Source organism: Nothobranchius furzeri, chromosome 14 (genome assembly GCF_043380555.1).
Source record: "Nothobranchius furzeri strain GRZ-AD chromosome 14, NfurGRZ-RIMD1, whole genome shotgun sequence".
Lineage (NCBI taxonomy): Eukaryota > Metazoa > Chordata > Actinopteri > Cyprinodontiformes > Nothobranchiidae > Nothobranchius > Nothobranchius furzeri.
The window spans coordinates 15,093,938-15,119,334 of record NC_091754.1 but is presented as its reverse complement, the minus strand read 5'-3'; the positions used below and the strand labels follow the sequence as shown (position 1 = coordinate 15,119,334).

General features: G+C 40.7%; 1 protein-coding gene across 3 annotated transcripts in view; it reads right to left on the bottom strand.

The window, feature by feature from the left end:
* The window catches only part of LOC107390173 (alpha-1,6-mannosylglycoprotein 6-beta-N-acetylglucosaminyltransferase), a 30,448-nt gene extending 8,002 nt beyond the window's left edge, over positions 1-22,446 (bottom strand). The window contains exons 1-11 of one of the 3 annotated variants that reach the window (XM_015966737.3): positions 22,404-22,446; positions 21,332-21,450; positions 21,118-21,208; positions 20,624-20,686; positions 17,275-17,472; positions 14,792-14,868; positions 14,614-14,703; positions 14,389-14,451; positions 13,960-14,136; positions 7,549-7,718; positions 7,291-7,413 (exon numbers count right to left, since the gene is read on the bottom strand). In XM_015966737.3, the coding sequence (XP_015822223.1) occupies positions 7,291-7,413; positions 7,549-7,718; positions 13,960-14,136; positions 14,389-14,451; positions 14,614-14,703; positions 14,792-14,868; positions 17,275-17,472; positions 20,624-20,686; positions 21,118-21,208; positions 21,332-21,450; positions 22,404-22,407 (1,175 nt within the window). In that variant the 5' untranslated portion in view covers positions 22,408-22,446. The other 2 variants (XM_054747056.1, XM_054747055.1) reach the window with 2 other exon arrangements.
* Between the last annotated feature and the right edge of the window lie 2,951 nt (positions 22,447-25,397).

The window sequence follows — 25,397 nt, the reverse complement described above, 5'->3', positions numbered from 1 at the left end:
TGCAAACTGAGCTCATCTGGAAGGTGAAAATGATCCTGTTATTACTTTATTTTCAACAAAGTAAAAATACATGACGCTCAATTAAATTAATCTATATAGACAGAAAAATGGGCTTTGTTAGGGGACGTTTAAGATAAGAGGAGCTTTGAAGCAGTCCTCCACCCACATATCGTTACTGGACTTGACCTTTATTTCGAACTAACGTAAAAAAAACATTTTCATACAACCCAACTCGACACAAAAGCAAAGTCCGAAAAGGAGTAGTTAGAAGTAAAACTTGTACATTCCTACCCCCTCCTCATTTGGCCTTTCTTTGATAAGTTAGCTCGGTGTCGGCGTTCAAACATGCAAAACTTAACCTGCAAATAAAAAGCTATAACAAACACGTCTTTGTTTGAAGTATAAGTTAAACTTTTCCATTAGTCTTTAATACATTATCATGTTCTTTTCTCTTTTGTGTGATCCTTTTATTTCATTTCCTCATAATAAATGACAAACTTAAGCAATGACTCATCTTTTCATGGCCTTTCCTTTCCTTTTCCCCATCTTATCATTTTTGACACACACTTTTGTCTCAGATCTTCAGCTCTTCACGTTTTGCTCTTAGGTGCTATTCTCCTCAAAAGGTTCAAATTTACACATTCTTCTGTCTGCAGACATTTTCAGTGGCTTTTGCCTTTCGACCCATTGAATGACAAAAAAAAATCACCCAGACACAAACTGTTCAGTGACATTCTGTTCTCCATCTCATTTAAGGCTTTGATTCCACTCTGCTCTAATTTCCTTATTGTTTTGCAGAAATAAGATGCATACATCATGTTGTAGGATGAAATAAAACTTTCATATTTCATACATGCTAATTGAAAGTTTGCAGTAAGAATGACATCCTGTGGTCAAATTTGGTCACTGCAGCTCAGTTCTAAACACACAAGTGACCCTCACCACCGTTCCAAGACTTGCTACGGATCAGCGCCAGAAGTTTCTAGATGACGAACTAGTCATAAACATTAAATTGATGAGTAAATAAATACATTTGACCGCAATACTGAGTTTTTGGTAAGTGGAAAAGGTAGCTCGACTCTTTGCTTCTGATTAACAGTTAGCATTATTACATGAACTCAACAACCCTGCAGGCTCACAGATTGTAAACAAAAACCACATCGCTCTTTAGCTTTTTTAACAAAGAAAAACATAACTCTATAAAGGAAAAGCAACCTGGTTCAATGTAACCTTCCTTCCAACGTGATCGAGACATTAGACTGTTTTGTGATTATTTCACTGTAAAATTTGTACATATTGCATCTTTAACCACCAAATAATTCGAGCACAGCCATAGCTGCAGCTCAGCACTCCCCACGGGGATGGGTCAAATGGAGAATGGGACTTTTAACTAACATCCAGGCTGTTACAGAACCCAGTCTGACCTGCTGCGTCATGAAGAAGCTCCTGTATCGCGTCATACCCGTGTCAAAACCCGTGCACGCGCATTGGGTCCACAGCGCGCGTGTGAACGGGACTCGCGAGCGAAAATATACATGGCAGCGCGCGTGTGAACGGGACTCGCGAGCGGAAATATACATGGCGAGAGGTCATTTGTGCACTGAGAGGGAGCAAACTGTGTCTGTGAGCGCACAAGGATGTGCACAAGTGACAAACCTGCGTGCGCGCGTTGTCAACGAGCACACGGCAGAGGAAAACGTGCGCGCGCGGCAGCCTCTGTGCGCGCTCGGCAGCCTCTCTGCGCGCTCGGTTTCTGACTCCTGCTCGCTCGGCTGTAAGGGTTTTGGCACTCTGGAGGCGTGGCCTGTGGCAGATCTTCTCTGTCCTCTGATTGGTTAGTGTACCCCGCACTTTACCCTCTACCTATCTATACAAAAAAGTCTGCTATTCAAGCAGTTGCTGGCATAGCTCAGTTGGGAGAGCGGGTGACTCTCGCCCCGGAGGATCTGGGTTCGAGGCCGGGCAAGGAAAATGCAGTAGATGTCATGTTAATTTTTCTTAATTTCAGGTATTTTACAGTTGTGACCGTTCAACTGTCATTAAACGTCCGAATGTTTGCTGGGCAGTGTTTTAAAAAGTGCACATAAGCTAGATGGTTTTAACCATAGAAAATTACATTTTTTGTGATACTGGAAAAATACATACTGAAATAAAACTACTGATTGAAAACTTTATGACTGTGGTTGTACAATATATGACTCACTAATACACTGCAAACTCCCTTAGAGTGGGGCTTCCAGAGAGAGAGAGAGAGAGAGAGACAGAGAGAGAAAAGTTCTTGCCTCATTAATGAATTGTTTATTTTTTTCAGTATTTAATTGACAAATTATCCTTTCAAATAATTAATTGATGAGTTACATAATTGTCCATTTAGAATTGTTGAATGGACTGAGTCAAGTTTGGTGCACTTTATATATTTCAAAACATGTTTTTTTTAATGATGCATATAAATAATTTAAATGTTAATTTAATGAAATATTTCTATTTTTTCATTACCTCACCCTTGTTTTGACAAAAACGGGACCTTGCTGGATAATATCATGGAGAAACTATTTGTTCACAGTACATGGCTCAGTGAGGATCTGTGTACCAAAGGAGGAGATACTCAGAAATCTGTCTGCAGATTGTTACAACCCAGACTGGAAGTGGTGGGCTGTAATAAGAAAGGAGACCAAACAGAGCAGTGGGGGTTCAACAACTGATTTATTTAACAAAAGTAAGGATTTACTAAAGCAAGTTAGTGAACAGAAAATGGCCAGTGAGGACTCTCCACCACACAGGAGAGACCCAGTGAAAGCAGAAAAACAGTAGGCTTTGTAGGCAGCACCACACCCTGAGCCCAGGTGCCTCCAAGGCTGCTTAACCAGCTGCCTACAACAGAAGAAAAACACAATTAAACACAAATGAAAACCCAATGAGACGGTGGGGGCATCACAACACGTTCAGGACTACCCAAACACCAGTAAATCTTGACTGCACTGATCTGAGGTGTCAATGGCCATATTCCCCTCTCTTCCAGAGTCATATATTTTCCTCAAGTTCAACTGCACTCTGAAGAGGCTCATTTGGATTGTGCCACATAGGCCAGTGACCTTTGTCTCAGCACTGTATGCTGGAACTATCAGCGACCAACCTGGGAATCTGGTGTGATGAAAATGCTACAACTAGAGATGGTCATCTTGGTAGACAGGGGTTTCTTCATTGATGACATTGTGCCCTGCAAAGTGTACAGGCCAGCTTTCCTTTCTGGCAAACCTCAAATGTCTGCATGTAAAGTTATAGAAACAGAAGCCATAACATCTCTGAGTGCATGTGGAGCGCTCCATTCATCTGGTCCAAGAACACTAGGTTTTTGATTGTTATTCCCCTCCTTGCATTTGTAAACAATCAGCTATATGCTGTGGTTTTTCTCCTTACCAACTTTTAAAATAGCCCACTAGTGAAGGCCTGGGCAAAGAAGCCTGATGTCTGAGAACCTCAACACATGTACGGCAACCACACTGTATATTTACACACTTTCATAAAGAAACTGCATATCAAGCTTTCATTCAGATGACCTTCAACAGTGCTGCACCCTGCTGAGGGACATCCGAGTAAAACCTTGAGATGGCCATTTTCTGTTCACTAACTTGCTTTAGTAAATCCTTACTTTTGTTAAATAAATCAGTTGTTGAACCCCCCACTCCTCTGTTTGGTCTCCTTTCTTATTACAGCCCACCACTTCCAGTCTGGGTTGTAACAATCTGCAGACAGATTTCTGAGTATCTCCTCCTTTACACAGATCCTCACTGAGCCATGTACTGTGAACAAATAGTTTCTCCATGATATTATCCAGCAAGGTCTTGTTTTTGTCAAAACAAGGGTGAGGTAATGAAAAAATAGAAATATTTCATTAAATTAACATTTAAATTATTTATATGCATCATTAAAAAAAACATGTTTTGAAATATATAAAGTGCACCAAACTTGACTCAGTCCATTCAACAATTCTAAATGGACAATTATGTAACTCATCAATTAATTATTTGAAAGGATAATTTGTCAATTAAATACTGAAAAAAATAAACAATTCATTAATGAGGCAAGAACTTTTCTCTCTCTGTCTCTCTCTCTCTCTCTCTCTCTCTGGAAGCCCCACTCTAAGGGAGTTTGCAGTGTATTAGTGAGTCATATATTGTACAACCACAGTCATAAAGTTTTCAATCAGTAGTTTTATTTCAGTATGTATTTTTCCAGTATCACAAAAAATGTAATTTTCTATGGTTAAAACCATCTAGCTTATGTGCACTTTTTAAAACACTGCCCAGCAAACATTCGGACGTTTAATGACAGTTGAACGGTCACAACTGTAAAATACCTGAAATTAAGAAAAATTAACATGACATCTAATGCATTTTCCTTGCCCGGCCTCGAACCCGGATCCTCCGGGGCGAGAGTCACCCGCTCTCCCAACTGAGCTATGCCAGCAACTGCTTGAATAGCAGACTTTTTTGTATAGATAGGTAGAGGGTAAAGTGCGGGGTACACTAACCAATCAGAGGACAGAGAAGATCTGCCACAGGCCACGCCTCCAGAGTGCCAAAACCCTTACAGCCGAGCGAGCAGGAGTCAGAAACCGAGCGCGCAGAGAGGCTGCCGAGCGCGCACAGAGGCTGCCGCGCGCGCACGTTTTCCTCTGCCGTGTGCTCGTTGACAACGCGCGCACGCAGGTTTGTCACTTGTGCACAACCTTGTGCGCTCACAGACACAGTTTGCTCCCTCTCAGTGCACAAATGACCTCTCGCCATGTATATTTCCGCTCGCGAGTCCCGTTCACACGCGCGCTGTGGACCCAATGCGCGTGCACGGGTTGTGGCACGCTTTAAACGCCATACTCCTGCTCCAGCTCCCTGGAAAGCAGCTCAGCCTCTCCCTCCTGACTTCCCAGCTGCTCTCTATCACCAATCAAGACCAGAGAGCAGAAGAGGCGTGACAGCCTGAAGCACCAACAGGGAGGAGAACTCAGATCTGTGCTGCGGTTTCTTCTCTCTCAGCTTCTCTAGATATTTCAGTGTGTTCTTTAATAGGATCTTGGTTCTGTAAGTTGTGTGCTCAGAGGAGCAGCTTATGTTTTACCCTGTAGGGGACTTTTCAGAGCAGTGTTGAGACAACTTTCAGGTGAAACCATCGACACACATATATGGACAATGGGTTTCCATAGGCTCCACCGCCATTTTGACCGTGTCACAGGTTCCGTCAAGCCCAGACAATTCCATAGAAGGGAAGAGGAGGAGGAGCTGAGGGTGGGGCTGTAAGGCTGGGATCAAATGACGACACCCGGTTGAACTAGCTACAAGCTAACCTGAAGCTAACCCAAAGCTAATGCGGAGGTGGGAGCTAAGCTAACGGAAGTAGCAACCTAGCTACAACTGGAGTTAACTGTGCACAACACCAGAGCTTCTGAGGCCCTGTCCACACGTAGCCGGGGATCTGCCAAAACGTAGATATTTTTCTACGTTTTGGCCTATCATCCACACGAAAACGAACCTTTTCAAAAACTCCGGCCAAAGTGAAGATCTGCGTTTTCTCCGTTTTGGGTGTCTGCGTGTGGACGGACAAATCCGGAGTTTTAAGGTCTTCAACGTCACTTTCCGCGACAGAAAAATGCTGACATCACGTGTGCGACCTGTGTTTACACTAGCCGACAGCATGGATGCCCTCAGAGCTGCGCTCGCTTTATCAACTGTCCAAGCGCTTTTTGCTTGTTTGTTTTTGCAAGCGGAATTACTGCTCCCTGCGGAAGACCACAGACGAAGGACGAGGTTAAGAACGGGGGAAGTACTGCCGCCTACAGGTCTGGCATGTCCTTAACAACGTATTTATCCGGGTACGTGTGGACAGAGTTTGTTTTTAAAACGCGGTGGTGTGGATGCAAGTTTTTGGAGGGGCGGATATTCCTTTTTAAAAAGCCCGGCTACGTGTGGACTAGGCCTGAGTCAGAGATACGCCGGGCTGACCGCTGGGTAAAACCGGGTGGAACACAGGTCTCCCGAGAGCTCCACAAGCCGGCAGCCGCACAGCAGACAAGCGCCGCTGCGATCTGAGATGCGCAGAGCTGCCGCTGGGGAGAACCGGATGGAAAGGTTTCCATCCCAGAGCTCCACAAGCCGTCAGCCCGCGCAGCAGACAGAAGCCGCGATCAGACAGAGATGCACCGGGCTGCGGGGGGGGGGGGGGGGGGGGGGGGGAACGGGTGGAAAACGTCGGTCTCCCGAGAGCTCCACAAGCCGATAGTCAGAACCCAGCTCCACCAACGTGTTATTTTTCAACCCATTTTCTAAAGTGCAGCATTATGTTAAATGCACTGGGGTTTACCCTATTACGTTTAAATTTCATGGTTAAACAGTACATGTTAAAATCTAAGCTCAGCTCGGCAGTGACCTAAAATACATAAATATAATTTTACTCACCAAAAAAAATGAAGTGGAGACTCCTTGGACGCTCTATTAGTGCAATTAATGCCACAGCAAGTCATTTTGTCCAACAATTGCACAAAAAGTATCCAAACAAGAATACACAAACACAGAGACTCAAAATCCCGGAACAGTTTCCAGGCCAGACCGAGGCTCTACTGAGGCCTTTCCACGGAGCTAGCTCTGTGGTCACGTGGGTCAGATGCTCTTTAATTATACAGAATTTTAGGCTTTTAATACACTTAAACAGAAGAGTGAGAAAAAAAATTCACCCCCCTCAGAGTTGTCATGAGTGTAAACTAGATCATTTAAACAAAAAACATGTTTTGGTACCAGGCTGTAAACATGTTTATTTCTGCTGTGAAATTGGTATTTTTAACATGGGAGTTAATGAGGATTTGCTCGCTTCTGACACCAGCCCCTAGTGGATGAGGGTGGAACTGCACTTTTTGGTACTTCCGGGTTGAGACCAATTTTAGAGCCGCATTGTGGGGGCTTGAGTGAAACACATGTTGATTAAGTTGTTTGGCTGAGAGCTTAGTTTAGTTGTATATTTAGCTCATTTTGTTTACTAGTAGACTAAAAAACCCTTTTGTTGAGACTTGGATTACCTTTTATTAGTTTGAGTTACTTATAAGATTTATCTTGGAGTGGAAGTTCTTTAGTGTTTTTAGTCTTTCTCAGTTAATTAATAGCCTGGTAGAGCAGTGCTCCATACATATCATTTTGCTTAATGACCTTTGGTCATGGTTTTTCCTCTTTTTACCATCACCGGTCGTAACACAGGCGCATGTTCACACAATGATTTAAAACACCAGAGTCAGATTGCACAACTTACCTGTAATCTGTCCAGGACGTCTTCAGTACCGTCTGAATTTGCCTGAGACCAATGATGTCTGTATAGATCAGGTTTGGTTCCACTTTTGAGTATTGAAGAGGACAATTACTAATCCCAAAAAACCTGGACAGATTGACAAACTCATGAAAAAAAGTTGTTTGTGCTATAAGTGTAAATAATTTGTCACTTGTACTTGATTTGTCTCCATAGGGACTGATTGTGAATATAAAACGCCTGAGGACAGGTGTGTTTACTCACTCCTTCAGGCTCCCTTCAGAGGCAGACAGGTGAAGATTGTGACCCAAAATATGAAGTGTGGATATAAGGTCGCTCCACTGAACGAGCTCCCCAAGGGGACCACCACTGAAAGCATTCTCTGCTATTTTAAGATCTGCTTCATTTGTAATCACGCCAGGATGCACCAGTATCTGAGGAGGGGGTGGGGGATAAAAGATGGTTTATGGGGCTGCTTTGAAATCTCATAACATCTTTGGTTTCTTATTTTAATGCCAAGACTTTAAAGCACCTGAGGGACAAGTGACAGTGTTGGATGACTCATTTCCTACAAAGAAAACAACCATTTGCTCAATTTTATTCTGTGTTTTTATAGAGAGAAAATCAATATTCAGTGATTTCTTACATTTGGTATCAATAGAAACTAAAATTAAAATGGAGAGACAATAAAAAAAGAGCATAGTAACAATGTAAATGTAAAAATTGGATGAATAAAAATAATTAGAAAACTGAGTGGATTAACAAATGATACAAAAATAACTTCTAATTCATTTCCAGTCTAATCATGACTATTGGCAAGCATGACAATAAAGAAGCTTGCATTAAATTAAATTTGCTATGGAGGTGAAATAAATTAAGACGCTGCATAATTCAATTTAGACTTTTAGTGAAACTTGGATTTACACTCAACAAAAATATAAACGCAACACCTTTCTTTCTGCTCCGATTTTTCATGAGATGGACTTAAAGATCTAAAATTCATTCCAGATACACAATATTACCATTTCTCTCAAACATTGTTCACAAATCAGTCTAAATGTGTGATAGTGAGCACCTGTGCTTTACTGAGATAATCCATCCCACCTCACAGGTGTGCCACATCAAGATGCTGATCTGACATCATGAGTAGTGCACAGGTGTACCTTATACTGCCCACAATAAAAGGCCACCCTGGAATGTGCAGTTTTTTGCTTTGTTGGGGGTCTGGGGACTCAGAACCGGTCAGTATCTGGTGTGACCACCATTTGCCTCATGCAGTGCAACACATCTTCTTCGCATAGAGTTTATCAGATTGTCAATTGTGGCCTGTGGAATGTTGGTCCACTCCTCTTCAATGGCTGTGCAAAGTTGTTGGATATTAGTGGGAACTGGTACACGCTGTCGTCCACGCCGGTCAAGCACATTCCAAACATGCTCAATGGGTGACATGTCCGGTGAGTATGCTGGCCATGCAAGAACTGGGACATTTTCAGCTTCCAAGAATTGTGTACAGATCCTTGCAACATGGGGCCGTGCATTATCTTGCTGAAACATGAGGTGATGTCCATGGATGTACGGCACAACAATGGGCCTCAGGATCTCATCACGGTATCTCTGTGCATTCAAAATGCCATCAATAAAATGCACCTGTGTTCCTTGTCCATAACAGATGCCTGTCCATACCATAACCCCACCACCACCATGGGCCACTCGATCCACAACACTGACATCAGCAAAGCACTCACCCACACGATGCCACACACGCTGTCTGCCATCTGCCCTGAACAATGTAAACCGAGATTCACCCGTGAAGAGAACACCTCTCCAATGTGCCAGACGCCATCGAATGTGAGCATTTGCCCACTCAAGTCTGTTACGGTCACGAGCTGGAGTCAGGTCAAGACCCCGATGAGGATGACGAGCATGCAGTTGAGCTTCCCTGAGACTGTTTCTGACAGTTTGTGTAGAAATCGTTTGGTTATGCAAACCAAATGTTTCAGCAGCTGTCTGAGTGGCTGGTCTCAGACGATCTTGGAGGTGAACCTGCTGGAAGTGGAGGTCCTGGGCTGGAGTGGTTACACGTTGTCTGCGGTTGTGAGGCATTTTGCTGTGAGACAAAACTGTGGCCTTTTATTGTGGGCAGTATAAGGTACACCTGTGCACTACTCATGATGTCGGTTCAGCATCTTGATGTGGCACACCTGTGAGGTGGGATGGATTATCTCAGCAAAGCAGAAGTGCTCACTATCACACATTTAGACTGATTTGTGAACAATGTTTGAGAGAAATGGTAATATTGTGTATCTGGAATGAATTTTAGATCTTTAAGTCCATCTCATGAAAAATCAGAGTAGAAACAAAGGTGTTGCGTTTATATTTTGTTGAGTGTATTTGAGAAAACTTATATTTCAAAGAAAAAGTGTTGCATAAAACAATGAAAATGTAAAAGTAACTTTTTTAATTTATGTCTTGCACAAAATTAAGTATTTAAATAAATCTAAACTGAATTAAACAGTGTTTGCAAACTTTAATAAGATCTTGCACAAATAGAAAAAAAAACAGCAAGACAGCTGAAAACAGAAGCAAAGAAAAATAGTAAAAGCTAATTATCACAATTTGAAAAGAAATATTGGTTTTAATCCAACAGTGTCTAAACTGTTAGACCAAAGGCCTTTGAAGTGTAAGAAATGGGAGATTTGCTTATAAAATTAAAATGGAGTAACCGCTATTTCACATGGAAAGCATCAGCGGCGGGGAACGACAGCAGAATGTCGCTGCTTCAAATGGAATCCATTATTTTATTTTCAGGCGAGTCCCAGGAGTGGCACGCTGTGCTGCTAAAGTTGGGCTTGGGTTCTATTTTTGCCACAAGCCACTTCTGGGACACGCCACTTTCCACAGTTAACAAAGGGCTAGACAGGAAATCACACACGGTTTTGAGTAAACTCCCTGGTAATTTCCAAAATAAAAGTACTGCAGCTTTGCAATTTTATATATATGAAGCTTAAGTGTAATGGCTTGTTCCCTCCCAGTATTGTTTGAGAAGTGCACGGCTTTAATCCGGGCAGTGGAGCAGAACAAAATCATTTGACATCAAATGGCAATGATCAAACGTGGTGTCCTTTTTTTTGGTTTAATGGCAGATTGCATAAACAAACAGTGACCTTTGAAGTCTCAAAGGATTTTGTGATCTCGCGAGTCATTCCTTGGCCAAGACTCCCGGTGTGTAATGAACCGCATTAAAGCTTGTGGATAAAACGTTCTGTGCCGCTTGATGCTTCCAGTGTGAAACCCGGGCAAAAAACAAGCGGATATTTGTGAGAACTTGAGGTACACTTGGCAGTTTTGCTTGCAGCACCCCCTAGTGTCTGTTATGAATTCTCTCTGGTTAAACTGTTTTTAATCACCTTTTAACACCTTAATCTAACTACTGAAATGTCTTCTCTGCCTTCATTTGTATCTACAGGAGTAATGCATCACTAAATCAAGCAAAATGGGTATGTTCGTGATCTAAAACATGCAGGAAACGTGCTGGAATCAGACTACAATGCCAGGTACGTTAGCTCAAAGTGCGATGCTCTAATGTGGTGGGGGTTTGAGTGATTTTTTTCATCAACCCTGCAAATGGTCATTTTAGCACATACTGGCTCAAAAAATGAGTATAGTACCCTTTTAAGAAAACTACGAGGACTGATTTCCACCCAGAGAAGCTGGACGTAAACCATTTTAAACAACTAAATAAGGTTCTGGTGTGCTGAAAAGAAGCAGTCTGAAGAATCATTCCTAGGTTTGGCCCGATTAAATATTTAAAACTATTCTATGGACACTGATTAAATGATTGTGCCAATTAACCATGGGCTGCATGGTGGCGCAGTGGTTAGCACTGTTGCCTCGCAGCACGAAGGTTGCAGGTTCAAAACTCGGCTCGGCTGTGGCCTTTCTGAGTGAAGTTGCGTGTTCTCCCCATGTATGCGTGGATTTCCTCCGGGTACTCCGGTTTCCCCCACAGATCACAACATGCCCTACAGGTTATAAATTGTGAGTCGCTTTGGATAAAAGCGTCTGCTAAATAAATAAACAAACAATTAAACGAGTAATGAAGATGGTTTTGTTTTCAGAATAATAAAACATCATTCCATGCAGATATTGAATCCTTATCTCACGACTTATTGGTTTCTGGCATTAAAAACATTTTTGCAGCTCCTCCTCTTATTTTTTTCCTCGACTAAATTTAAAATGTTTTTTTCCCGGAACCGATCCACCTTCATTTGCAATATAGATGTCATCTTTTCCATTATGTATATTTGTTTAATTCTCTCTTTCCATTCCTTTATAGTTGGGGAGTTCACCTCCTTCCATTTTACTGTTATAATTTTCTTTGCAGCCAATAATAGAATATGGGCGATATAACTTTGGTCTAAGTTTAATATTTTATTTGATGTAGCCCCCAACAGATAGAACAAAGGATGTGAAGGTAGCTCCTTTCCCAGGATTTTTTCCAACTCTTCCTTTATGTCTTTCCAATATTTAAGAATAACTGGGCAGTTCCAGAATATATGAGAGTGGTCCCCCACCTCCCCACAGTTCCTCCAGCAAAGTGGGGACAGGTCATCTTTTGCAAACCCTGATACAACTAAGGGGGTAAAAAAGTACCTAGTTTTTATCTGCCAATCAAATTCCTTCCACATTTGGCTGTTGATCCCCCTATGAGTTTGTCTACATACATCTTCCCACTGTTCATCTTCAATTAGTATATTTAATTCTAGTTCCCATTTCTCCTTTATATATTTCGTATTATGTGTAGAGCTAAGTAAGAAGCTTCTATATAAATTAGTAACATAGCCTTTTACTTGGGATTTTTTTCCTATGCGTGAAATAAAATATTGTTCTATTGCATTTGGCTGTTTATAAAGTCTTTCTTTCTCTCTATGATTCATGATATAATGCCTTATCTGAAAATATTTATACATGTCGTTCATGGGGAGGTCGAATTGTTCCCTAATTTGCGAGAATGTTTTAAGCTCTGTTTCTCCAAACAACTGGTCCAGAATTATAAGACCCTTATTCGCCCATTTTTTAAACCCCGAGTCTAATTTGGATGGGGGGAACCCGATGCTATCCAGTATTGGCATGGCCCGGGAAATAGAACCCTTGTCGTTCAGCATTTTCTTTACTTCCCTCCAGACCCTCAAAGTATGTTTTATGATTATGTTGTCCACTTTTAATTTCTGGATATCTTTTGGGTTAAGGAATGGTAAAACTGTCAGTTCCGTACCTTTAATTTCGCCTTGTTCTATCTGGTTCCATATTAGGTCCCTATCTCCCTCCAGCCAGTGAACTATCGCTGTTAATTGGGCTGCCCAGTAATAATATTTCAAGTTAGGCACTGCTAGTCCCCCTTTCTCTTTTGGCAGCTGAAGTGTCTTAAGCCTTACCCTTGGTTTTTTATGTTGCCATATAAATTGAGAGATCATTTTGTTCAGAGTCTTAAATATTGGAGCGGGGATTCTTATAGGAAGGGATTGGAACAAAAAGAGAAAGCGTGGTAGAACATTCATCTTAATTGTCTCAATCCTGCCAAATAGAGATAGAGGGAGAATCGTCCATCGGGTCAGGTCCGCCTTGACCTGTTTGATTAGTCTGGTGTAATTTGCTTCAAACAGAGCTGTAGGTTGGGGTGTCAGCACTATCCCTAGGTATCTAAGCCCTTTATTAGTCCTATGAAAGCATACCGTTTTATTTAGTTCTTTTGGCCAGTCCCCCATAACCATCATTACTTCTGATTTATTTTGATTAATTTTATATCCTGAGATTTCTGCATAAGTATCTAGATTGTTAAGCAATGCTGGTACTGATGTTTTTGGATTTTTTATAAAAAGTAAGATATCATCTGCAAACAAAGCAATTTTGTGGACTGTCCCTTCTCCATCTCTTATTCCCTGAATCAGCTTGTTCTGGCGGATTATCTCTGCCAGTGGTTCAATACTCAAGGCAAAAAGTACAGGTGATAACGAATCTCCCTGCCTCACCCCTCTTTCTACCTTAAAAAATTTTGAACAATAACCATTTATTCTTACTGTTGATTTTGGGTTTTTATATAAAACATTGTCCGGGATAGATGGGAGTGTGTCGAGCAATACTTAGCAATGTGACGTATTGGGTTGTTGTTTTGTCTGTTGTCTACTCTGATGTCAACGTGGAAAACTTAATCTTAACGATGAAACTAAATGATTGTATTTCTATTCTTTATAGAATTTTTTTTTCTCCTTTATTTATTTATTTGTTTAAAAATAATTAATTTACTTATTTGTTTCTTTTTGCTTTTGTGATTGTCCTGCTCAACGCCAGGGTTGTTAAACCAAGTTGTACAATGTCAAAATCAAAATAAAAAGTAACAAAAAAAAAAATGTTTTTTTCTAAATTCCCAAATATTCCCAAAGAGTCTTCCCATAGAGAAGACTCGTGTGACTGGCCTCCAGTTTCACAGTCAGTAACGTCTGCTCTCAAGATTGCATTTGCATGCCAAAGGTTGGCTTTTAAACAAGAAATGAAACACCTGTTCATGTTGCATGAACACATTAAACTCAAGGCTTGTTAACTTGTTGACACACAAAAAGTCTAAAATGTCAAAATAAACCAAGGCAGAGGCAGAAACAGGAACTCCCACAAACTCACCTGTTTGGCCCTCCGCTCTGTGAGGTTGTATTTCTGTGAAAGGGAACGTCCTGCTTCCACCCAAATCTCTTCCATGCTTTTAATCCGTTGTTGGATCCAGCTGAATTGGGTTTTGTTCACTAAAGAGCGGTGAAGGCCTTCAAAGTTGTCTTTCACCTCTGCTTTATAAGATTCTACCTGTGAAAATGGAAAACCAATCAATTCCTAAACAAATTATGTGTTTTGAAACACAAAATTGCAGAAAAGCTGATTATTATGAATGTCAGCAGTGCAATATAAGTCGATTCTCTGATTTCATGAAGACATTTGAAAGCATTTTTTATGTGGCCAAAGACTGAAAGAGAAACCGTGGGAATTTGTGGATATTTCTGAAAACACAAGGCTTTAAAGTGACCAGAAAACACACCACAACATTTAATGAAACCGTACCTTTAGAGTTTTCACTGCTGGGCGGGCGACTCGACCAGAAAGCAAAGGGCACCATGACTCGATCTTTATGCAAAACAGATGCGTTAAATAATTCAAACTAAAACTGCAAGAATTACCGTTTAACATGAGCAATACGTCTTTAAAAAAATGTCATTTTGTTAGCTGTGAAATCTCTGATTCTGGATCAGATTATGAAATTTGTGAGCTTAAAGACCAGCTGGGTACCTCGCTGAGATAAACGATGAAGGAGCACAAGGACCCATTCACGCCATAGCTGCTGTAACATGGGTCTGACTTCCACATGCTGTTCATCCACTGGTGTACCAGAAACACACAACCTCTTGTTAATATCACATGAGTTCAGTGGAAGTTTATTTTTGTCATATTGAGTGAATTCTCTTACCTTCAGCTTCCCCATACAGTCTGGAAATCCATCCATGCGTGGTAGCTGGCAGTTTTTATCTTCTGGGATTTCATCCTCTTAGAGAAACATAAATGGCAGCAAATTTATTGCTTTGTCGTTCTTTGGCTTTGTTTAAAGGTGCACTATGTAAGAATGGCATCTTGTGGACATATTTGGGTACTGCTTCTTTTATTTAGCACCTCAAGATAAAAATCACGAGGCACTCCACAATAACAAAAAAGTTGATATTAAAAAGATTTCAAATTATATATGTTTAAAATAACAAATAAAAATTGTGATTAAAAGTGTAAAGGGAGAGAGAAAATGAATAGGAAAGTGAAATCACTGGATCCTGTGAAAGGTGGAATAAGGAGAGGGCGGAGACGAGGGTCACTCACAAGTGACTCACTATCATTCCGTGAGTTTGATGGCTGCTGGCAGCTACGGCTAACCGCCCGGTAATTCTAGATGACAAGCGAAGATGTTTCATACACAGTGAGTTGACAAGTAGATAAAAAAGTTAAAGTCCCATTAGTTGTCACACACACAGGTGTGTGTGCAAAATTTATTCTCCGCATTTGACCCATCCCCTGGGGGAGCGGTGAGCTGCAGACAAGCCGTGCTCGGGAACCATTTGGTGGTTTAACCCCCCAATCCAACCCCTTAATGCTGAGTGTCAAGCAGGGAGGCATTGGGTCCCATTTTTTTCAAAGTCTTTGGTATGACCCGAGCAGGAGTCGAACCCCTGATCTCCCAGTTTCAGGGCGGACACTCTACCACTAGGCCATTATCGAGTTTTTCGTGAGTGAAAAAATACCTGTAAATATTTTTAGAGCACACTAATTCACCATTAGCATTGTTAGCTCAATGTTAGATCAACGTTACCCTCTAGCCTGTTTCACTCTTAGAGTAAAACAAAAAGATGTCATGGATTCTTAGAGGTACATTAAATAACTTTAAGGTCGCTCCCTTTATTGGCTTAAGCCTCCTTTCCACCGGATGAAACGTACTCTGTGGCATTTAGCCGATGTTATAGTGGACAGGTTACTTTCCACCGACAGCAAAGTGTAACGTTTTGGACACGTCACAGAAGTGAAGAGATGCCATCATTATGTTTCGAGTCTTTTACGCTCTGCACTTCCAAAACATGTCAAACTCTGCAGTTTAGATCAGGCCAAACAGGAAGTCAAACAGGAAGTGAGTATAAAACAGTCAAAATAAAAGTCACAAGCAGATAAAAACGCATCATTTCCTGTAAAACCGCCGTAGCTGATGTATACAGAATGGAAAATAAACCACTAGATCTTTGAATACATTAAACTGTTCTCGTCCTTGCTTGTTATTGTGTGGACTTCTGAAATCACGGGTGATGTTGCATTTCTGTGATTTTGTGACATTGCAGGACCAGCAGCGGGAATACTTTTTGCATCTGAAACCCTCCCGGTTGGAAGGAATCTCGAGTAAAACTCAGCTATTATTTACACGCCATTTTCATGTCTGGTGGAAAGGAGGCTTTAGGATCTTTATAAAACGCTACAGCATTTTTCCAACCAGTGTTGAATTACAAAAGCAGACGCTGCATCCCTGCAGGCTCACGGACCGTAAACGGTAACTACGTACCTCTTGGCCATTTTGAAAGGAGTCAAATGTGGAGCACTGCCCTCGATAGTCACTCATTCCTAAATGTGTTACCTGAATTTATTCCTTCAGGTCATTGTCCCATATAACAGTGTGGTTCATTTGCATCAAGTATATCCTTTTTTGTCCACTCATAAATCATAAGAAACAAGTTATTAGAGGAAAGCAGGTCAAAATCTTCATTTCACAACTTTCCTGTTCAAGATAGTTTATCTCCAAAGTCAGTCAACCACTAATATAAAAATCATCATTGCTCATGTATTATGTGTAGGTGGGCATTTAGGCCTTCTTCCATAAGAGCTCTGCTCTTTCTCAGCCATAATAAAAAAATCCCCATAAATACATCCAACTCAAAATCAAACTGACGGTAAAATATATATCTGCACCGTGCAAATGTGCTGTGAACAGAGTAGTTAAGTGGGCTAATCATAACGCTCTTGAAAAGACAAGCAAAGAGATCCTAATGGGTTCACTGCAGGACTCATAAACTCCCTGTTGTTCATAATGACGAAGTGGAGCAGGTACTCAACGATGGACCAGATCGTTATTTTCCATTTTATTTTGATTGTAATTATGTGTTTTTTTTAATGATTTACAGTTTAAATTTAGAAACCGACTAAATGGAACTCTGAAGTCAAGAGCAGCCAATCAAATCGATCTAGTCACCTTACAGCTGTAGGACTCGATAGTTTTAATGTTAAAATTAATAAAAATATGGAATGAATTGAAACCTATAGACTTTATTTCTATATTAGTTTATTCTTTGTGCTCAAATGCATGAAGGAAAACCAGTTTTCTGTCTTTTGTACATCTGATGACAACTTCTCAAATGATCAAAACCTTACCAGACTTTGTTTCCGCCTTGTTCATTTGTAATTTCAGAAGCTCCTCCAAGCGGGTCACTTGTTGCAGCAGCTGGAGTTTATCAGAACGCAGCTCTTTTATCATCTCATCCTTAGACTGACCTTTCGCTTTCTCAGCCTCCATTTCCACCTGAAGGGATTGAAGTTTCTCTTTGTTGTCCTTGAAATGTGATGAAGAGACTAGAAGATTGAGAAAGGGGTGGTAAGGTATGTTTTATTATGTTTTGATATTTATTTTTACAAATATTTTAAATTTTGTGGTGATAAAACATAACATATTCTTTAAAAACTGGTGATGACAGCATAACTATAGAATGCAGTGTAGATCTGCTAATTTATTCAGTACAGCACTTGTAGCTGACAACATCAAGCATGCAGAAGTCAGTTAATTTGGGGCATTTCACTACTCTGTTTACACACATTAGTTGATCTCTTCTGATGTATTCATCCCCAGGCCAATCAGGAGGATTTGCTTTTCCTAATAAGACATGAGCTCTCCTAAAATCTGTCTTCTCCACACAACCAAGTACAAATGTGAACAAAAGAAATAATAAATGGGATTTCACACTTTTTTGCAGGTTCTTTGTCACATTTTAACCAATAAATGATGTTTCAGTGAATACAAAACTAGGTAATAGTTGTGGCGATAAATACAGATTTATATCTATATTTCAAATGTGGCATAGATTTAGCTTGTTTATAATCTTCTATTAATTAATCGGGGCACGAGCAGTTTTCGGAACTGGACCGTTTGATTACATTGCGAAGATATAGATATTAAATCCGTCTCAGAGTTTACACCACAGATTGATCTAAAGGATGAATTCTTGACAGAATGTGCCGATTATTCCAGAGACTTGCAATGATCAGGCGTTATTTAAGTTTTGTGAATTTATTACAACATCAGTTAATACATTGACAAAAGGACCAAGCACAGCTTATAGTTTCATGCATGGATTTAAGAAAAGTGTTAACCCAAAGCTTTGTGGCAGTGATAGGAAATAACTGATCCGTAATAAAAGTGGAAATTCGGTGACACCAGGATTATAGAAAAATTGGAAATAATTTCTAAAGGGGGACAAAGTGAAATGTTCATGTTGGTTGGTTGGTGTGTGTGTGTGTGTGTGTGTGTGTGTGTGTGTGTGTGTGTGTGTGTGTGTCAATAAGGATTCGTTGAGGCAGAGAAAGAAGATAAATCTTGAGTGCTAAACGGGAGTTTGGATTGAAATAACACACACACACACCATAAAAGCTTAAGTCTGAATTCACTAATCGAACTTAGCAGAAAAACTCAGCCAGATGAAAATGATTCACAGACCTTTCTTCTCGTCGCCAGAGGGTGGCCAAAGGGCTGAGATAGCCTTGGGAGTCCTTGCTCACGAAGAGGCTTCTGGGACTGTAAGATTTTGGCCCCGAGTTGGTCAACGGAGTCTGTTGAGTTCAGGAGAATCTCGTTCCCCCGGAGTGGCTGGACTATAAGGTTTCTTCACTTCAGCTGCACCGAGAATGTGGAATTCAGAGCGCGAGTCCAAATTATCAAAACCGATGCTGAATCAGAAAAACTGCTCCAAATTAGTTTTAACTCGATGTGAGAACTCAAACGAACACGCAGACTTCCGGTTTCACGTAGGAAGTCAAAACAAAACAAACGGAGTTGCTTCTAAGTTTTACAGTAACTTTTGAGAGCTAATTACTTGACAACTGTAAAGCACGGTTGTTGCTGGGACCAGATGGAAAAGCCCAGCAGAGGTTCGTTTAAGGCATCTTTCTTCTTTGTTATCACTCTGCGGACACGAGGTTTGCACTGTGGCTTTATAACTTTCTGGGTCACACCCACATGTATTTCACTCATTAACCACTAGACACTGGATGGCACTGTGGCTCTTTCAAATAAACTACCTTCTCAAAGATGGAAAGTCCATGATCACAATTTAACAGTTATTCATATAACGCCTCAAAAATTATTACTTTGGCATCAAAGTATTACTTTAAATGGAAAAGAATAAAATTCATGTCTTAAAACTGAACAGTTTTACCATTAGCATGAATTTTAACTGGAGAAGCAAAAATTGGCAGAGGTTTAACATAAAAGACAAAACACAAAACCAGCAGTTAGGCTTGTAACGGATAAGATTTTAACTTAGAGCACCTTGATTTCTATTTTAAGGGTAAACAATCTAAACACCATCTTTGATTATAGATAAACAGAAAAATACCAGGGTTTTGATAAAGGCTAAATCCTGGAATCTTCCAGAATGAGTCAGTTAGTGGCAGGTTGAGGTAAGACAGACCAAGTCCTGATAATGTCCGGCTTAACAAGTCACTTGGTAAAATTTACGTTCCTGGGAGAAAATGTAGGAGTTAAGCCGGGCGTACACTGTGCGACTTTTTCACTCGCAGCGTTCAGCTTCAGCTCAAACTGTACGACTTCCTCGCAGAGCAGATCTCACGAGTCGTGTGCTCACACTGTACGACCCAGTTCTCGCATGCGACCTGACTGCTCACACTGTACGTCTGGTAGCAACACGTCGGCCCAAAAAATGTGCTAAAAATAGCAGTTTTTACTCAACACGTCAGACTTTTTTGTCTTGCCTGTTGTCCTTCGGGAGTGCTGCAGGAGGACAAACAGGGATTTATGGGGGTTGGATGAGGAAAACCAAATAAAGAAAGTAAATCTGTGTTTTGTGATCAGTTTAATTTGACATGAACACGACAAACACGCCTTCTTGACAATCTTTGTGAGTAAAAAAACGTGTAGAAACAAAAACGAACAGCGTGTGTTATTAGGGAAATAGCGAGCGACCGGCGTTGATGCAGGTTTGCGCGCGCATGCGCCGTGAGCGGTTCTGATACTTTTTGGGATCGTAGCTGCTTGCAGCGCCGCTTCAACAGTGCGATACCCTCACGAGGGACGAGCGAAATATTAAACACACCAGAAGTCCCTGCGACCTCACGACTGCTGATCGGCGGCTGGTCACGTGGTGTTAATCGCCTCTCGTAACCCCCTGTACACTACACGACCGCTCGGCGCAAAACTCGCCCCGATGTCGTCGCTTCTCGCACGACTGGAAAATCGGCTCAAAAAAGTGAAAAAGTCGCACAGTGTACGCCCAGCTTTAGCCAGATGTTCGAAAATGGTACCTTGGAATTTATACGATTGTAGGTCAGTTTCAAATTCCCCCTTGTTTCTGCTAAGTGTGAAAGAAACCTTTGAGTGAAAATGTTATTGTTCTTCTCCGTGTAAATCCAAACAAAGTTAACCTGAGGATATAAAATATGGATTTCCGCTAATTAGTATTTTGTTGCATGGTGACACGTGTGCTGTTCTTACAGTTAAAGGATTCAAAATTATTCAGCAGATCATCCAAAAATTTGACAAAAATCCTCTTCATTTCTGAAAAAGAAAGAAGGTAAAATGTTTAAGTTGTATTCAAAATGTTAAAAATACACTTAGAAATACAAAAAAATAGCTTTTCCTGAGTTAAAAATCAAAACCATGCAAATGAAAACTAATTTGAGTGGATTCAAATCTTACATTTTCACTAAAAATCTCCTTTGTTTTTGGAAAACTCTGCTACCAAATGAACAAAACTAAATGCAGCTTGTTCTCATGCAAAAATAAAGCACTTAAATATGCTTAATCAGTCTCTAATCATTTGACCACCACTGGTGAATTGTCGCAACTTAGGAAGGTAAGCAAGTGAGTGGTTTAGCTTGCATTTGCTTTGATTACTTCCTTACACAAAAAGACAAATCTTGAGTTGTTACCAGTCCCTTTGCCTTTTACCTAACCCATCTCATTATCTCCTCATGCTCTTTTCTCACCTTGGACCTCGCTGGTTTCTGTCCACACTTTCCTTTTCTGCATCAGTGTGTTTTCTGCAGCCACACGGATGCTCTCATGTCCAACTTTACTCTAAAACAACATGAGTGAACTTATTTTCGGGTGTATTTTTTTTTTACTGTTATAGGATTTCTAAGAATGTTGCCTATAGGTGTACAACGTTAAAAGTATTAATGAATAAGTGAGGAAACATACCAGGATGAAAAAAGGCAAACTCATGCACCACACCACACAAATCCCCAGCAGAACAAGGATGATCCTCTTAAGCGTTGATTTTCTCATGACTCTTAGGGGCTGGATGTTGAGTGGCATGTCTGAAATTAAAGAAAAATGCATTTAAATACTACGTTTCTGTAGCATGCAATCTGCATCTGTAAGTTGCTTTGGACAAATGCGTCTGTGAAATGCATTAACATAAACACAACAATACAGCAATCAGTGTTATGAAAGCCGTTTCAGACAAAGTGACAGGGAAGGAATGACTTTTCTCCTTTTATTTAGGCTGTAATATAAAAAATATAATGCACTGTTAAATACTGATGCTTGAAAAGACATGGCTGACATATTGGAATGGCAAAGAAACAGCATTTATATGTAATATTTGTTAAAATATAATAAAATAATTTATGTTGGAAATAACATTTAATAACTTGATATATATATATATATATATATATATATATATATATATATATATATATATATATATATATATATATATATATATATATATATATATATATACCTACCTTGTCCCCTTACAAAATAAAAGCATGTTTAAGTTTATAGAAGAAGCAGTGTCCACGGAGGACATTTTACTTTACAAACAAATTAGTGCAAATTTACCTCATGGAACTTTTATTTCCGACAAAATATTGACAATACGTCAACCAGGTGCACCCCATAAGCAATATTAGAGCGATTTGGACATAAATACTGTTTATATTACACAGATTAACTGAAAAAAACGTTACTGTCTGGTGCTTTGATAGAATGTCACTTCATATATTGACTATTTTAACCCGTATCATCTCCACTTCTACTCATTTTATGCGCACTTTGGTTGAATGTTTGCAACCTGTTACTTCCTGTCCGGTCAGCTCGGCGCGTGTCTGCGTCTCCTCCTTCCGAACAAGTTGGGACAACTTATGTTTCCTCCACTTGAGACAACTAGATAGCCAAAATACGTTGGTTTGGACAGGATTTCTGAGCGAAGCGTGCAGACGCAAACCCGAATTTTGCGTCAATGCGCGGGTCTAATCCTTACCCATCAGACGGCGTGCGATCCGGCTGGAAGCGGCGAGGCGGAGTTTCCCTACTTGAACAGGCGGAAACGATGCTCTACTTTTATTCAGGCACAAATTCTTCTTGTATTGTGCAACATTAACCCCTTAAAGAACACGCTGTCTTCTTGCAGTAAATTAAAATCTTACATTTGCACCTATTATTGGAACATCATTTTTATTTTAAGACAATTTCTGTTTAAACTTTATAATTTTTATTTTCAAACAATTAATTTTTCATGTCTGAGGTTTTAATCCAAAATGAGGAAACTTAAAACATTTACTCACAATGAAAGCTTAAGGATCACACTCCTGAGCCTGCCTGGTTAGGTCTATTGAGGCGTTCTGGAGAGGAGGGTCCGTCGGGATTGTTGAGCCTCAGATTCAGGAGTAGTAATGTGGTTTTCGTCCTGACTGTGGAACACTGAACCAGCTCTATACCTTTAGGATGGTCCTGGAGGGTGTGTGGGAATTTGAACAACGAATCTACATGTGCTTTGTGGATTCCAAGAAGGAATTCAACCGAGTTCCTTTTGGGGGTCCTGTGGGGGATACCTCATGGGGTATCATGCCCTCTGATACGGGCTGTTAGGTCCCCGTATGACCCTAACCCTCACCCTGTCAGTGCTTGGTCCGCATTGCCGGCAGTAAGTTGGGCTCGTTCTCTGTGAGTGTTGGACTCCACCAAGGCTGCCCTTTGTCACCGATTCTGTTCATTATTTTTATGGACAGGATTTCCAGGCGCAGCCATGGTGTTGAGGGGATCAGTTTTGGTGCCCTGGTTCGGGTCTCTGCTTTTTGCAGATGATGTGGTTCTGCTGGCTTCATCAGAACGTGATCTTCGGCTTTTACGGGAGCAGTTCGCAGCCGAGTGTGAAGCAGCTGGGATGAGAATCAGCTCCTCTAAATCCGAGACCATGGTCTAGAGTCGGAAAAGGGTAGAATGCCTTCTCCAGGTCAGGGATGAGGTCCTGCTCAAGTGGAGGGGTCTCTCAGGGTCTTGTTCATGAGTGAGGGAAACCTGGAGCACGAGATTGGTGCTGCATCTGCAGTGATGCAGGCGTTGTACCGGTCTGTCGTGGTGAAAAGAGAGCTGAGTCAGGAGGCAAAATTCTAGATTTACTGGTCAATCTACGTTCCTACCCTCATCTGTGGTCAGGAGCTTTGGGTAGTGACCGAAAGAATGAGGTCACGGATACAAGCGGCCGAAATGAGTTTTCTCCCTTAGAGATGGGGTGAGAAGCTCTTTCATCCAGGAGGGGCTTGGAGTAGACCCGCTGCTCCTCCACATCGAGAGGAGCCAGGTGAGGTGGCTCAGGCATCTTATTAGGATGCCTCCTATGCCTCCCTGGTGAGGTTTTCTGGGCACGTCCAACCAAGGAGACATAAAGGGAGATCCAGGACATGTTGGGGGGGGGGGGGGGGGGACCCGACTCTGGATAAGTAGCAGAAAATGGATGGATGGATGGATAAAAGCTTAAAGATATAAACATGAAACATCCTCTGGCTGGATCAAATATGTGAATGGTTTATAGCTCCTTGTTCTGATGCAAAAATGATCAGCTGTCTCTAAGGCTGCCTAAATATGGACACATTTGAATTAAAGGGTAATTAAAAAGCATATTTTTAACAAAAAAAGAGTTGAAAAGTGAAATTTGTACTCTCAGTCTCAGAGCCAAGGTGGCCCATACATGAGGAGATCTGGCTTATCCCTGTTTTATATCATTTAATGTCTGTGGTCTGATTAGAGACAATAAAATGAAAAGGTTCACCTCATGGATGTGAAACATCCCACTTTGAGTTATGTTTCTGAGCATCTCAAAGTCAATTTTCCACCTGAAGGGAGGCAAAGAGCTGTTTCAGCTTCCTCGAAACCAGTTTAAAAACCAGTTCTGCTTCACAATTGTGGTTTCTGCCCTTCAAAAGCATTTTTGAAACTTAGAAATGCTTTATGTTATCATAATCTTTATTATTATTATTATTATTTTTACTTTTGAAAGCACAAGACGTAAATGTCAATCAAACGGAGGATGCTTTTATGTATCCTGTTGGGTTCTGGAAAGCCTGTGTGTGTGAAGGAGTCACATTTTTATGAATTAATGGATTCATTCATGCATGGATTTCATGCTCGCCTATTAAGATAGAGACACCTAAGTTAAGCAGGTCTTGCTTACTGGTAGCTGGAACAAGGTAGATTAAAAGTTAAAAGCTGTATCTTTTATTTTTAATCAGTTGCGTATTATTATTAGTTCCTCAATTGAAACATAAAAGTTCCTTTTTTACAACCAGGAACACGTAAAGCATTCAAATGAATCATCATTATAGGAGCAGGTTCATCTAGTTATCTAGCTACGTTTGGTGCTTCCCCCCCCCCCCCACATACTTCCTGATGATTCATTGAGACAGAATGCACTTCAACAACAAATGAAAGGCAAACTTTCAGCTTTGGGTGCAGCTAAAGCTAGTCAGTGAGGCAGAACCGCTTTTATCAAAGTCACACACAATGACGCCCTCTAGTTTTCCCAGAGAATATTCTGGGAAAACCATATATAAAATCTATATATTTATATAGAATCACCACATCTTATTAGTCACAATTTAAACCCACAATCTCACTACATTACACAAAGAATATTATGGATGTTAGGGTTCACGATAGTAGGAAAACCTGCGGTATTCGATAACAGTGCTTAATATTGCAATATCGATATTACTCGCGATAAATGAACAAATACTAAAGTGTGCGGTGTTGATGTCGTCTGGCGTGTGACGTCCACTCTGGGTTCAAAGCAAACAAAAACTAATGCATGAATTCCATTACAACATAACATTTTTATTGCAAAAATATGCAGCTGCACCTGCTACTGTATTAGCAGCAAAACATCCCTTACCAGGGTTTTTTGAATAAATAAATGAAATCAGAAAATAAGTTTAAATGTTAAATAATAGTTAACATCACTTAAATGCAACAGCAAATT